The sequence below is a fragment of the Chelmon rostratus genome, chromosome 1 (assembly GCF_017976325.1).
Source record: "Chelmon rostratus isolate fCheRos1 chromosome 1, fCheRos1.pri, whole genome shotgun sequence".
Taxonomy (NCBI): Eukaryota; Metazoa; Chordata; class Actinopteri; order Chaetodontiformes; family Chaetodontidae; genus Chelmon; species Chelmon rostratus.
This window is the reverse complement of record NC_055658.1, coordinates 8787545-8804045: the sequence shown is the minus strand read 5'-3', so window position 1 is coordinate 8804045 and position 16501 is coordinate 8787545. Positions and strand designations below refer to the sequence as shown.

Sequence of the window (16501 nt, the reverse complement as noted above, 5' to 3'; positions counted from 1 at the left end):
CCCAGTGACCTTCTGCAGTTGTGTTTACCATGCAGGATATTCTTCTGCACTTGACCTTTCACCTCTAGAGGAAGACAGATCGCTGCACTCTTTGCGTTGTGTTCATGTGCAAGTGTGGCTGGTTTTTGTGTGTGCGTGCATGCGTATGTAAGAATCAATCTGCGTGAAAGCCATTAGTGTCCTGACTGTCACTTACAGTGGGACTCACCGCAGGAGGGCACACTGCCACATGTACGCATGTGCATGGATAGACACACATGCGCATACGCACACACACACACACACACAGTGTGTGTAGTTAAGTGATGATGTCGATAATACTTTGATTGTCTCGAATAAGCAGTGCACACATCTGTCTGAATATACGGTAGAAGTGATTAGTGACAAACAGGCAGTGAATCATTGGGCTTCATTCATGAGTAAATTTCCTTTTTTATTTCTTATAATTTCTAATTATTAAAAAAAAAACAATTGATGATACTCGCGTTTGACTCATAAAACATGCACAAATCACTGATTTCTTCTTATTTGCATTGTGGTTTGTGACTATCAGGATTGATCGTAAATTTAACGTGTGTTCAAGTGATCCTGTCATCAACTGTCAATGGAGGAAATGGGAAGGACGTGTTGGTTCTCTATTTTATGTTATTTTATCACTGAAAAGGGTAATTGCTGTCCAGAGAATATTTTGTATTTATGAATTGCCTTGTGGGCCGGATGAAATTGCCTCACGAGCCATGTACGGCCCGGAGGCCAGAGGTTCCCACCCCTGGTGTAATACATCATCCGTGAGAATACTGCTGTCTGCAGATCAGGGATATGTATCATTCCCTGAGTCTTTAAAATGTTTTTCAGCTTTATATTTACTAGGTGTGGGAAGGCTGCGTATTGCCTTGTTAGCACATTGGTAATAGGCAGAGGTTGAGAGATCATACTTGGTCAATACTGCTCTACTGTGTCTGTGAGAAAAGCTGAGAAAGAGAGAATGAGAACAACTTGGAAAATATATGATGAAAGAGAAGGATAAAAGGCAGGAAGCTGCAAAAATACACACACTGTCAGACATGTGCACAGTCACAAAGACACCTGATGATACACATGGCATGTTGAGGATTGAGGTAAAACGGTAGTTTTCTTTTTTCCTTATTTTTTCAATCTTCAGTACTTTGATGTGTTGTTAGTGGTTATTTGGTGGCACCAGTGCTGTTTTATTGAGAGTGCAACGTAGAGAACAGCAGGAAAGATGTGAGGGAGGGAAGATTCAGATTGACACTTGGTGGATTGTGATGCAGACTTTGAGCGCACTGCATCTTAAGAGCATGGTTTTCAATTTAACATGCCCAGAAAGCACCCGTCTGTTTCACACTAATTTCTTAACACACTTTTAAAACCAGCGGGTTTTTTTATAACCATTACCACAGTGAATTATGATACAGATTATTACAACTCCCCTTTGATTTAGTTTTTCAAAAGTGGACATACATCACGCTGCCAATCGACAGCATATAAATCTTAAAATAAATGTGATAGATTAGCCACAGTGGCTAATTGTGTGCTAACACACACTCATCAGTCATTCAAAACCTGGCTTTTAATGGGAGGAACCAAGAAAGGAATCCATCACTTTTTAAAATGGCCTCCCTCTGCTGCCATGCCAGGAGGGTTAGGTTACTCGTGGGGATTTGTAGGAATTGCACAACTACTTATAAAACATGTTTTAGTGCTCCTTTATTTAGGAATTATTTACCTGCTGTGTTTTCTCAAAATCTTATGAGACACTTTGGATTTTGAATGAAGTGAAAAGTTTACAAAACATATGTAAATCACTGGCACTGCCTGTTTCAAAGCAGCGCTGCATTTTACAAAGTTAGAGTGAAATGAAATGAACAACCCGCTTACCCGCTTGGGAACATTACAAATTTCCTCTTTTTTTCATGACTGCACAACTTTTACGTTAAACTGTTTTATCATAACTTGAACATCTCAACAGTGTCAACAGGCACAATTCAGCTTCAGCTCTATAATCCCTTATTAGAGTACTTAAAAAACAGTAGCATGACAATAGTTTAGCATCAATGAAGCAGACTATACTTTATAGTATAGTATGTTAGCTGACAGTAAGTCCATGATTGCCCCGTCTTTCACATTTTGTAGTGGATAGATGACATGTTTCTATTTATAAATACTTTCTCTTGTCCTCTCCCTCTCTCTCTCTGCTGGGGATGACCTTCCTGTTCTAAATATAGAAAAGGAGATGCCTCTGTTGTGCAGAGGAAGCTGTGTGTAGAGCATAAGCCTGTGTGTGTGTGTGTTGTGTGTAAGAAACCTTAGCTGTCTGCATTGTGTTTTCATCTACTTGCAGATGGAAACACAATGATAAAGGCTCACACATGTGTGCACACTCTCACGTATGCAGATACATAACCAGCAATCTGGTGCAGTCATAGGACTAAAGCGCTGCCAAGGAAGCCCACTGATACTCTCTCACAAGATTATTTTGATCTGCCAGTCTTACCGGTACAGTTGTAGAACAAATGCCTGTCCAGTGTGCCGTCAATATATCCTCACATTATTTACAAAGGTTCTGCATAACAAACAGCTCAGCTAACTTCTTTCTGAATTCTGTATTGTAGAAATAAATATATAATGTTAAAATGTCTTTTGCAATACTGCTATGGTAATTAAACCACAAGAAAAAGTTCTTTCCTTCACAGTTTTAACTACACTCTCCTTGGGCATCACAGTGAAGCAACCAAATATATCAACAAGTCGTGTTTTGTCTCTTTCATGTGTTTTAATATTTTTTTTAACAATAGAGACCATAAGATATATGAGACTGCAGTTAAAGAAGAAAAACCTGCTTGTAGGATAGAATACACCTGCTTTATTTTTAATTAACCTGACACTTTGGCTCTTTGATAAATATAGTGGAATAAAAAGTAAAATGTTTCCCTGAATTCCAGTAAAGGCATCTCATAAAAAATGTCCAAAAATGGGACATTGAAGTAATGTTCCGGCCCATGAAATCTTAACTTAACGCAGTACTGTAGTAAATGTATTTTGATTTCTCTCTCGCTCTCCAGGTGGTCACGGCCTTCTCAGGTCAATGGCGCTTTGGAGTTCTATTACATCTTCCTGTCACATGACGGTACAGAACCTGTGTTAGCCTATAACAGCTCAGAACTTTTTGAAGACCACACACTCCGCAACCTAACCCCTGGAACAGCTTACACCGTCACACTCGCTGTGAGTCCTTTGCTCTTGCTCATCTTTTTAATTTCCTTTGTCCCTTTCATCCACGCATTAATATGTTGGTGTGTGTGTGTTCATGTCAAGGCCTGCACAGGAGGTGGGTGTACCTTTAGCCCTCCCAGCCACGCTCAGACCGAGGAGAGCACCCCAGAGAGTGTTCCTGCACCGCTGGTCACCCCATTGTCCCCACATGCGCTCAACGTCAGCTGGACACCTCCTGACACTCCGAATGGTGAGAGGACACAATCTTAATCTGGCACATACAGACAGATTTATATGCCAAAAAAAAACCTTAAAATTTGTCAACTTTGACATTTAGAACAGTGTCAAATTTGAGCTAAATGCACTCAAACACACACAAGCTTTCAGTCATACATGAAAAGATTTTAACTATTTGTTTTTTATTGAAAACTAGTGATTGGAAACCAATGAGAGATAAAACATGTAGAAAAGGAGAAACACCGACAAGAATCATAATGATAACATTAGTTGAACTGTGGAATTGAATAGAGGGTTTGAGTATTTACCATTACGCAGCCTATCACAGATCTGATGACCTGTGTTATTGCACAGGTATCCCATACATGTGACTGTGAAACCTTTTGCTTTGTGCAAAAGGAATCAGATGAGTGTTAAGGACATGCAGATAAAACAGGAAAAGAAACCCAAAGGAGAGGGCATCGCGGCCTCGGAGAGAAAGGGGAAAGAGACAAAGACGGGGAAGAGAATATACAATTTAAGACAGAGACTAACGGAGAGCGGGAGCGAGAGGGCAGTGCTTCACCAAGCTCCTTTAAGTGGATGAAAAGTGCTCCCTTTTGACTGAACAGGGAACTGCAGGCGGGAAGCACACAGACCACAGTGACTGACTTTCTCTCTCACTGTTCTCCATTCTTCTTACCTCCAACAAATTTACTTGCAGCCAATTAAAATCCACTGCTTAGAGCTGGACCAAGATGTATTTCATGTATATTTGATGGGAAGTTGGAATCTGGCTATTGCCTTGGAACTGTCGAAAAAAGTTATTTGCACGTAACTGTTTTCTGTTGGCAGATGTTTCAGAGTTGTCAACAGTTTTCAGTACAGTACAGTTTTGGAATTGCAATGCATGACTGAAAATTTAACTACACAATGTACCAGTGTTCCAGTGAGAAAGACCAAGGAGTGATCCATCAACAGTCACTATACTTCCCTCTGGAGTGCTGGTGTCACATCAACATTTGTAAACCTTTAATCCTTACAAGTAGACCAAAACAGCTCGTTTCATAATCCACATCTGTGTTTGAATATATGTGTCTAACCAAATTAACAAGTAGCATTCAAGACTCCACATTATTCAGTTGTTTATCTGCACTTTAAACATTCACCAAGAAATGTAAATGTAAAATATATCTGAAATCTTAGCTCAAAGTACACACCTTCAAAAGGTAATGAAACATGGGGGACCCCCATATCTTAGGGGTTGACACGACCACGAACTGCAACGTGTTCTGCTGAGGACCGCTGCTGCATCTCTCCCTCATTTCCTGTTATTGCTCTACTGTCTGTAATAAAATGTAGAAAAAAGCCCCAAATTACTTACAAAGGGCAATGAAACACATTATTCTGAAATTTTAACACTCAATGTATAAAGTATCATTACATAGCCATCCATCAAGCAATCAGATGTGCCGGTACATACAGTAACTTCATGTAACATTATTATTATCGCTGAAAATATTGTGTTTTCTACAAGTACTAAACCAACATGAATTGTCAAGGACTTTATGAACAAATGCACTTCTTATGAAACCAAATGAATTGAGTGATGAAAACCATCTGAGGATTTCCCACCCCATTTCACAGTCTTTTACATACAACGCACCGCCACATATTATCAAATGTTACTGCCATGCTCGTTAAAGTATGTGTAATTCCATAATGCGTGTGTGTGTGTAATGTGAATCGTGTGTGTTTTACGCTTAATGCCACATGAGTGCATTTCGCACCATAAACCCTGTGATGTGTGTGCATATTAGCCTGGATAAATTACTTAAAGCTTTTCTCATCTGATGACAGAAATTTATAACAAGGAGACACTTAATCATGATTACCCGATTATCTCATGCTTAAAAAGCTTTAATTTTTGCTTAAAAGGGGAGAAGAGCTCACAGCTTTTTTTCCATTTATTCTTTTTTTCATAAATGGACAGCAACAATGACGATGATGATGGTGATGGGTTCCAGAGGAGTGAGATTCTGTGTCTCTCTCTCCTCCCCTTCTCCCCAATTCCACAGGGATTTGTGGGGGATAATCCTCTCGGGGATTAGGTCGGGGCAACACGCAGACAAAGAGGGGAAATAAGCCTGTTATGCATTCGCTGCTTCATTTCCCAACCTGTCTTTATTACAACCTATACTGATATGGGCTTATTCACACACACAAGCACAGAGACGTCCGCACTCATACACACACACACACACACACTCTCACACTCTCACACGCATGTGATTGGCCACATTAAGAGCTTCCCAGATGTAGTTGGCGTGCATGGGGTTTTTGTGTCTTCATTTTCCTGATAGGTGTGTATATCTGTATTGAGCAATAATAAAACCCACACATGATTAAAGCAGAATAGACTCTTACTTCTTAGCACTGATCTTTTGAGCCCCCTGTATGCATTTTTATTAAGGCAAAGCACATTTGGCGCCGTACTGTTTCATTTTTTTATTAGGTGGATGTAATGTAATTATTGTGCCTGTGTATGTGCATGTGTATGGACACGTGTGAGTTCCCATTTTAGTGTGTGTGTGTCTTTGTGTGCATATCCATGTGGAGGAGTTTGTGTGCGCACACCTATTTCCACCTTGTTTGTGTGTGTGCGTGCGTGTGTAGTACTACTGTCCTTCTGAGGGCCTTTATCCTTGTAATGCCTATGGTTACATTTGTCGTTTCAGTGCTGTTTTCATCATTGGATCACACTAGGACACATTGACTGGCAGGTCTGGAGCCCATAAGTCAGTTTTCATTTGCATTGTAATCCAATGACCCAGACTGCATCCCAGCATAGCAGAGCTCACTTTGTGATTGGAATTCCTCATCATCTGGACAGAGTCCCACAATGTTTGAGTGACCAATGCCAACAGTGTGTGAATAGCATCAGAAAAAAAAAGAATATGTGGACATCTAAAACTGAAAGTTGTGTCTTTGCACATTAGGCCTGCTTTGAGACGTTTGCTCATGTCGTTTTTATTTTTCTTCTGTGTGTCATACACGTCATAACTAGATGTGTTCTTTTCACAGGTATTATCACCAGCTATGGCCTCTGGCTGGATGGAGCTCTCATTTTAAACTCCAGTTCCTCACAGAGGTTCTTTGTGGTGGAGGGACTCTCTCCATGGAGCCGACACATACTCAGGCTGCAAGCGTGTACCGCACAGGGCTGTGGCAAAGGACCCATGGTCAGTGAAGTTCTTACTAGTAAACGAATTCATTTGTGAATATATGCGATAAACTGCAAGATCCTTTGTGAGATCTTTGAAGACGGGCATGAAAGACATTGCTTTGGTGTTGTAGTGTTGGTAATACTAAAATTTCTTTGTCCTTGAAATTTCTGGAGAAACTTTTTTGTTTACTTCTGAGCTTTCCTCTCAGGCTCTGACTGCACCAGTTTTTTTCACATGAACTGTCGTTGTTGTTACTGAAACACACATTTAACTCAGCTGGTGAAACAAAACAGCAAACCTGATTTAAACCCACATTTACAAAGTGGTTGCATGTGTGTGTGTGCGCGTGTGTGTGTGAGTGTGAATGCGAGTGCGTAAGTGTCACTGGGCGTCATAAAGGTGATCGATTCTCTCAGCTCAATAACGAGGGTTGGCGTGGCGACAGTGACATTTGGTAGGAAATGCCACTCCACACTCAATGATGTCTCTGACGACAGGCCATATTTTGGGGCATTTTTCCAATACGGACACCATGTTTAGTCAAACACCAGGAGAACAGCTGACGCAGCAGAACAGGAGGAGAGGAACGTGGGAAGGGGAGGGGTAAGAACAGGATGAACGGGAAAAGGAGAAGAAAGGAGTCAGGGAAGGAGGGAGTTTCGGGATAAAAGAGTGGAATGATGAGGATAGAGTAAATGGTCAGAGCAAAGTGAGAGATGAGGTGGAAAGTGAAGATGCGAAGGGCAGCAGAGGAGAAGGTAACAGGAGAGTGAGACAGGAGGAAATGAGACAGAAGAATAGAGCAGGGTGATGGTGGAAAGAGAGGAGCAGAGAAGTGAGTGGACTGAGGGAAACAAGAGGAATGTATCAGGAGAGAGAGAGGAGGGATGAAAGAAAACTAGAGGCAGAAGTAATGCAAGTCAGATTCGTAGAATGCTTTCATTTAAACTAAAACTGGTCTTAAAAGGCAAGGTCCAGTGCGTAGCATTTAGTGCCACTGAGCAGTGAGGTTGCAGATTGCAACCAGCTGAACACCCCTTACCTCCCCACTCCTACGGTGGCTGCAAAAAATGCACAGAAGTCCCTCTCTAGAGCCAGCGTTTGATTGGTCCATTCTGGGCCACTGTAGAAACATGGCGGACTCAGTGGAGGACCCGCTCCCTCATTCTAAGGTGACCAGAACACAACAGTTCTTATTTTCAGGTGTATATACACTAAAAACATGAAAACGCAGTTCTGAATATTATTACACGCTGGACCTTTAATCCACTTATTGAAATATATCATTAGGACTATGACCCTCATCAGGTGGAGGCAGGGGCACCCCCATAGCTCACCTGTTAGAGTGCACACCACTTATCAAGGCTGAGTCCTTACCGTAGCAGCCTGGCTTCTGATCCGGCCTGGGCCCTTTGCTGCTTGCCCTCCCCTCTCTCTCCCCCTGCCTTTCCTGCCTCTCTCCACCATCACTATCAAATGAAGTAGAAATGCCAAAGAAGTAATCTTAAAAAACACGATGTTTTTTGTATTTCAAAATTACATCTATAGCAGATGGATGGATGAGTGTGAGTAGAATAACAGTAAAATAGAGTGTGTATGTTGTTTGCGCAAACACAACATGTCTTTTCCCCGCATTTAAAAATGAGTATGCTTGTGTCTTTTTCTTTTTCTTTTTTTTTAAATCAGGTGGAGATGCGTACATTAGAGATGGCCCCGGAAGGCCCCATACTGCTGGAACTGACCAGTCAGAGCTCTCGATCACTCCAAGCTCGCTGGTCAGCCCCACCGAGACCGAACGGGAACCTCAACTACACACTGCACTACAAAAGCAAAGGTAACACATGCTCTCTCTCTCACACACACACCAACACAGACACCACTTAAGCATTCAACCTGAACATGCAAACGTGACCGCCCCCATACATAAAAACACAAGCTTCATATCCCTTTACACATGGTGATGCACAGTTTCACATATTTACCAGACAACAGATATTGAGAGTATCATATCCTGCCTTAATTTAACTGCATTCATCACACATTGACTCATAGGAAGACCAAAGCGTTCTTTGCAATTTCTGTGTGGCTTCACTACAAATCCATCTTAACATTAAACACATGGCTGTTGACCATATCATTACTCAAACCATAAAAACTAAGCTATAATGCTCTCAATCAGTTATCTAATCAGCTATCTAATGCTCTCAGCTCAGGCCATCCTCGAGGTGAAGTTGGCATAAAAACTTGAGGAGGACAGTTAAAGCTGCTTCTCCGCAGGTCTCGTTCCTGCCAGATCAGTGCCGTAAAAGCATTAAGAAAGGTTGTTATCATTAAAGCATGTCAGAGATGCTTTCAGACACTAGTCCATCCAAAACCACGAGCAGAATCTGTAAAGTTTGTTGTAAACTTAACAGGCAGCAAATGAGGGGACTTGTTTAACGATCACAATTCAGATAACAGTCAAAAGACACACAAACATTACTAGCCTGGGCCATGACATTTAGTGCCCAGGGATTATTTTCCATTGCAGAGCTTCTCATCTTTGCTCCAGTAATTACAACTTCAGTCTTATCATTTGCAAGAAATTGTTTCATTCACTACTCACTGTGATCAATACGCTGAAACAGTTTTTCCATAAGGACAGTGAAGGTGTACAGCTATATAGAGATACAAATCAATAAAGGGTATCATGAAAGGGCTCAATGCAGAAGAGTTATTATCTGGTTTAAGTGGTCAGTGATGGAGACAACATAACTTTTTCACAGCAGATATTTTGACGTGTTCTAACATGAAAAGCACAGCTCTAATTAATACCGTTAATAACGACTGCATTTCATTTAGATGAGCTGTTTCCAGGGCCCCCGTGTGTATCACGCTGCCTCACTGTATTGGCTTGCTGGGACACTTAATGGAATTGAGCCGTCGTCAATGAAACGTGTTTCACCTGTGCTCATCGTCCTCTGACAAGTCAAAATGTGTGCTGTGAAAAAGGCCTTTGACAGAGAAAAGTGTGCTGTGATCATCAGGAGCAATGCTGAAGTCTCAGAGCAGGCGAATTACAAACGTTACTTGTCATTGGTGTTGGTAAAATACATCCATGCTTGTTTTCTTAGTGGGATTGGAAATAATAAATGATATAAAATAAAATAATATAAACACCATATTTTTTTAAAAGATGAGTAGGACAGGACTACGACACACACACACACACATGCACACACAGACACACACACACACACACACACACACACACACACACACACTCCTCACCAACAACTTGGACTGAAAGTCAGGCATGGACTGGGAAAGTGAAAGAAGGAGTAATCAAACCAGAGTGGTGTCGAAAAGGCAAGTTTTTTTATATATTGCCAGTGACTTGAGAGAGTGGATAGCAGTCCAGAGCAAAACAGCAGAAGATAGAAGGAAGAACAAAGACAAGTAGCAGTAAACAAAAGTATACAGAGAGAGGATGAGAAGGAGCAGGAGATGAGAAGCTCATATTTCCACAGATGTGTTAGAAAAGATTGCAGGTAGAAAAACATGAGATTTGAAGAACAAAACAATGGATGAGCCTGACAAAAGAAGAGGAGAACTGGACATGGGAGGGAAAGGGTGAAGAAGAAAATTGAACTAGATGAGAACAGGAGCATGGGGAAACAGCAGAACACACACACACACACACTCATACTTTAACTAACACATATTCACCAGGTGCTCTCTCTCTCTCTCTCTCTCTGTCACACACACACACACACACACACACAGAGTCAGGGACTTTGATCTGCGCCTCACAGAGGAACAGACAGATTAAAATGAGTGGAGAGAAGGATAGAAGAGGTGTGGAAGAAAGAGAGAGACGGTGTTTCGCTCTAGTTACCCACAACCCCCTTGTTTCTTTGATACACACTGCCTTCATCAGTTCACACAGAGATGGCGTGTGTGTGTGTGTGTGTGTGTGTGTTTGTGTGTGTGTGTGTCCATCTAAATATATTGGATAGGCTTACATGGTGTAATTTTCTGATCCTTTTTCTTTGACTATCCTTGCATAACCTCGATATGGAGACCTCTCTTTTTTGATCACTCTCAGTGAGTCCCAGTCAGTATTCGTCTCTCTTGAACTCTCACTCAGTCTTCTCTGTTCTTCTTCTGTTGCTCTGTGTGTCTTTTATGAATCGCTTTTCTACCATCACACTGATGACTCTAATAAATAAACATGCCATGAAAACTGTCTGTGCTACATTACTGTCTTCCTCCTCACTAGATACATACACCATGGTTGGCCTGAGACCTTACATGTCTCTCTTTGTGTGACTCTCTGTCTTTCAGATGGAGAAGCTGTGCTGGATGGAAGTACAGCAGCAGGCAGCTGGTTGTCTGTGACTGACCTACAGCCGTACACCAACTACAGCTTCTGGATCAGAGGTTGTAACAGCCAGGGTTGTGTTGGAAGCCTGCCCCTGAACGTCACTACGCCCCCAGCAGGTACAAACACCCCCAGAACAACAACTGAGAAACAGTAAAGGTTCTCCTTCCACCACCAGACGACACCTAACAAACTTGATTTTCAATAGGAATCTTAATTAATCAAACCATATGGTACTGTGGTACTGATTGTGTACCAGGGTTTTCGCTGGGTTTTGGCCTTTGTATTGTTGACTATCGCATTTGTTACAAATTCTGACAAAAATGCAAAGATTTTCCTTTTACACCAAAACTATTGAACCTTTTATTAGCAGCTGCTCTGATGTGCTTACAGCAAGAGCCGTTATTCGTGAGGCAAATGACTGTGTGTTTGTAATGAAAGCTGGCTTATCTTAAGTTACACAAGTCAGAAGGGCTGGATTCACACAGAATTCAATCTGCATCCAGCTGCATCTTCTTACTCAGTTTCAGCCAGTGTTTGCAGTCAGAGGACGGTTAATTCACCTCCAAGCTGTCGTTCTGAGCCACAGGGTTTCACTAAGGGACTGTCAATAAATTACTGTTTGAATGACATGAAACCAGTGTTTATTTTCGACACTTTCATGCTGCCTCTCCCATATTTGTGAAAATTATGATAAAAATATATATACTTAATTGGTCTCATGTAGTACACCTCTTTTATTGCTAATGTGTAATTGATTTATTTTACATTAATATTTAAATTGAAAATTATAGCAAGTAGCTTCCATGTGATGTGACCTAATGAAACCAAAACAATACCAAGCATTTTTACTAGACTGAAAAATGGGACACAACTCTCTTTATTGGGATTTAGTCTTCTTCTATTTTCCGTTGGAAAGCTCTTTGCCTTCATCATTCTTGTCTTCACTTTTTTTTCGTCTGGCTCTGTGCTCTTTTGTCATTTTCCTTCATTCCATTCCACGGCACAAACTGTGTGTGCCACACATGCCGCCCGTGTTCTGCAGCTTTGTCTCACAATAACCCGGGGAAAATCCTGTGTGCTAAAGCATTATTGTGCTTTATATGTTTTTAAACTGTGGATTTGGTGTAAAATCACAGCAAAAGAAATTTAGTGTAGAAATGTTTCCAAACAAACATCCCTGTCATCCTCCTGAAGAGCTGTAACATGACAGTCACATCTCCAGGGATAGTTTACTTCTTTAGAGAAAATTGTTGGTTAAGGCCTCCATTATAATAAGGCACTTTTGCCAACCACTGCATCGTGTGTGTGTTCTGATTTAAGCGGCTGTAATTGTAGTTTCTAACTCACACGCAAGGCCAAGAACGATTTTAACATTTTTATCTCATTACTCCAATTTTTTTAATTACTACTCTTGTGAACTGGAAAGGTTCATTTTTATAGCTTGCTATGCAAAAGAAAAAAAACAATTATTCAGCATGTAGCTGTGACAAACACACACACATACCCACACACACAAATACACATTGAGTTGAGTTGAGTTTACTTAATGGTCTGAACACATTTCTGATTCACACACTGTTGTGCGTGTGTTTTTAACTGTGTAGAATAAAGGCTAATTATGAATACTGATAGATGTCAAAGCTGATCAAAGCAGTCTGGAGATAATGGTAACCAGCAACACACACACACACACACACACACACACAAACACCTATAGATGCACACTTTACATTAGCTTATGTTAACAAAAGTGAATACATACGCCTGCACACACACCACACCCATGCCTCAGTCAAAAAACAACAAAAGATAGACTTAGGAAAGTTCTACTGTTCAAGTTCAAAACAAAGGCATAAGAAAGTATAAATTTTAAATACCAGACGTTTCCTCTCTTTCCATCTCTCTTTCTACCTCTGTGCCTCTGGCATCTCTTTAGACTTCTTTAAGGCAAACTGTCTTGATGCGTCCTTGTTCCATGAAAGAACAGAGAGGAGATAGTGGAGCAAGAGACAGAAGAGCAGAGGAGGAGGAGAGCAGAGAGGGAGAAGTGAACATAAAAGTGCATAGTTTAAAACGATTAGTGACACCTCTGATATTGTACCTGCTAACACACCATGAAAGAGACACAGGCTCACCAACAGTGTGTGTCTTTGTGATGTATGTGTTTTGTATGTGTGTGCCCGCGCACATGTGCACGTGTGTGTGTAACACACGTTGGTCTCTGCCTCTCTGACATATACACACGCGCACGCACACACACACACTGAATGACCATTTTATCTATAATAGGGTCTTCTTCATTAAAAGGTTAAAAACTAGACATAGACATAGGCTTTGGAAATGTTTTATTAATAAAAATTAAATGTAAGATTTTTTTTTATGGATCCAGTAATTTATTGCATCACGTTTTAGTTGTAAAAACATATATCACAACATGCTAAACTAAACCAAATTAAAAGACAAATGGTAACACTTGAAATAAAGGTACACATATTCATCATGAACTAGTTGCCTATTACCGTGTTATTAGCAGCATATTGACTCTTTATTAGTCATTATAACACACTTATTAATGCCTTATTCTGCACGGCCGTATTCTACAACTAAAAGGCCATTAACTGAGGGTTTTCCCTCAGTAACTTCCTTATTACTGCTTATTGAAGTAAGTAAGAAAGTTGTACATAAATTATCTTATCCATCTGAATAACCTAACCCTTAATTGTCCTAACCCCCAGAATAAGGCATTAATAAGGGCTTTATAATGACTGATAAAGAGCTATGACCAGTGCTTTAGATCTTCTAGTTGCATAGTGAAATGATGCCACTGTGTACTTTACATGAAATTGATAAGAAACTGAGAAGAAACACCAACTGAAATATACTTGATACATCTTAAAGCTGTGTCTTGCTTCGACATTCTTTTGTTTCTGTTTTATCTGTCCTGGTACACCCATTTTTTTTTGTCTCTGCATTTTTAGGTGACAAGGCAATTCTTATTTCAAACAGATTGATAAGAAAAGAATCAGTAACTCTACAGCAGTGTTTCCCAACCCTGGTCCTGGAGTACCACTGCCCTGCATGTTTTAGATGTATCCACCACACCTTATTCAAATAAATGGCTCGTTATCAGGCCTCAGCAGAGCCCAGTAACGAGCTGAGCATTTGAATCAGGTGTGTTGGAGCACGGAAACATCTAAAACATGCAGGGCAGTGGTACTCCAGGACCAGGGTTGGGAAACACTGCTCTACAGCACCAACATCTCACTTATATAAATGCACAAAAAGAGATAGCAAGAGGGCAAGAGCCAAAAAGAACATGAGGCTGGTGACTAATTTACAGTTGCGGATGGGCCTTTACACACACACACACACACACACACACACACACACACACACACACACACACACACACACACAGATATGTTTTTAGATGGATCTGAGGTGGAAAAAATACAGTTGTATCAAGTTTTAAAGAGTGCATTTTTAGGCTTTTTTTGTGTATGGATGTGGGTGTGTGTTTGCGTATGCAAGCATGAGTGTGTGTGTGTCTATGTGTATGTGTGTGCGTGTGTTTGTAGCAGCCATCTTTAGGACAAGATGTCTTCAGCAATCAGTCTTGTTTTAGCTGAAAGAGAGCAGCGTGTTTGATTGAAGGGTCACTTTATACATCGGAGGGCTCCTCTTATTTCGCATAGTCAACACTACACCCACTCTCATTTTCTCCTTCTATTTGTTGTCCTTATCTCTTTCTTTCCTTTCCTCACGTCTCCTCTGTTGCGGTTGAGAGCACAGCTATCATAGTGAATCAAGATGTTTTTACTGATTTTCCCAACACTTGCACTATGTTATCATGCTCAGCTGGAAAAGAGGGGCACCATTGAGAGAGCGGGGTCATAACGCTGTGTGTGTGCGCGCATGCATGCATGCGTGTGTGTGTGTGGGTGTGAACGAGAGAGACGTTGTCGTTGTTGCATATCAGTAAATCTGGCGGCTCCTTTAGGCACTCTCACCTTTCTTTACTAGGAATATTTTTCTTTTGCTGTTTCCCTCTTTTGTTCTCCTCCCTCTCCCTCTCTTCACTCCTGTGAAGAGATTAATGATCTTACATTCCATTTCTCCTGTTCTTTCTTTCTCGCTGTCTTGTTTGTTTTACCCCTCGCCTGTCCTCATTGCATCCCTCAACCTCTCTTTCACCACTTCCGTCCTTCCTTCATCTCCTGTCCCTCCCTCCTTTCTTCGTCTGACCATCTTCTCTCTCTCTCTCTCTTTCCCTCCCTCTCTTGACAGCCCCAGATGGGTTGTCACCTCCGAGGTTGGCCCACGCGACTAGTGCCAGTCTGAATGTATCCTGGTCCGCCCCTGCCCACTCCAACGCACCAGGCCCACTCCGTTACAGCCTGCAAATGAGGACATCCCCACAGAGGCCTGTGATAAGGTGAGAGACAGCATTAAATGAACGGGCACAGAAGATAAACTAGTGGACAAGTTTGCACACAGTCATCCACAGCACACACAAGTGGTCTGAGACAGAGATGTGTGATGATAAACGGCAATAAGGGAATGACAGAAACACGCAACACTGTCAGATACGCGTCACATATATGTATTTATGCGCCTAAAAAATGTGTACACAGCCATATGCATACACATGTATATATCAAGATGTGCATTATACAGCACAGCTGAATATGTCACATCAATATGACAGACCATCAGAAAAACAGAGAGGAAATGAGCTGGAGAGACGGGGGGTTCAGTCAAAAAGACAAAAAAATCAAAGCGCTGAGCACAGAGAGAGAGAGGTAGAGAAAATGTGATAGAATAAAAAGAGAGAGAGGGTGTGCATCTGATATGTATTCATTACATGCTTCCTGACAACAAATTGCAATTTAATCCAAGAAGAGGAGGCTCTCATTCTGTGGTAATAAATAAATGACTAGCTACATGTATTATATATCAGACAGCCATGCCCTCCTCCTCCTCTGCTATGGAAATCTCATTGTTCCCTGATTTATTCATTCATTCATCCCTTCTATCCATCTGATGCTAAATGGTCAATGGTCCCTCATTTATGACAATATTCTTTTACTTTGTCCTAGATTCCTTTGTATGATTATATGATATGGGATCAGGTATGACATGGGAATATGATGAAAAGCTATGAAAATGTTGTACATATTGCCGAGATACCATATGAGACTTGTCTCGTGATGCTTTTATAAGATTACACTTAAAATAAACTGTATTTAGAAAGGACGCCATAGAATACATAAACATGTTTTCTTGAAATAAGATAAAAATCTTATGTGACTTTTCCATTTCCAGGAAAAAAGTGTAATATAGACTAACCACGTTCCAAACACGGTTCTGTACAGGTAACCTTTTCCTAATGGACACTAAATAACTACTTTGTGTTTTTTCACATCTGGGTCATCTTTATTTCCTCCCCTTTCACCTC

At 41.0% G+C, this 16501-nt stretch overlaps 1 protein-coding gene across 1 annotated transcript in view; it reads left to right on the top strand.

Annotated features, from left to right (window-relative positions):
- ush2a (Usher syndrome 2A (autosomal recessive, mild)) overlaps nt 1-16501 on the top strand; it is a 203433-nt gene that overhangs the window by 88355 nt on the left and 98577 nt on the right. The window contains exons 42-47 of the mRNA XM_041935708.1: nt 3084-3246; nt 3337-3484; nt 6535-6692; nt 8364-8511; nt 11004-11159; nt 15331-15478. Of these exons, the coding sequence (XP_041791642.1) occupies nt 3084-3246; nt 3337-3484; nt 6535-6692; nt 8364-8511; nt 11004-11159; nt 15331-15478 (921 nt within the window). The remainder of the gene's footprint in view (nt 1-3083; nt 3247-3336; nt 3485-6534; nt 6693-8363; nt 8512-11003; nt 11160-15330; nt 15479-16501) is intronic.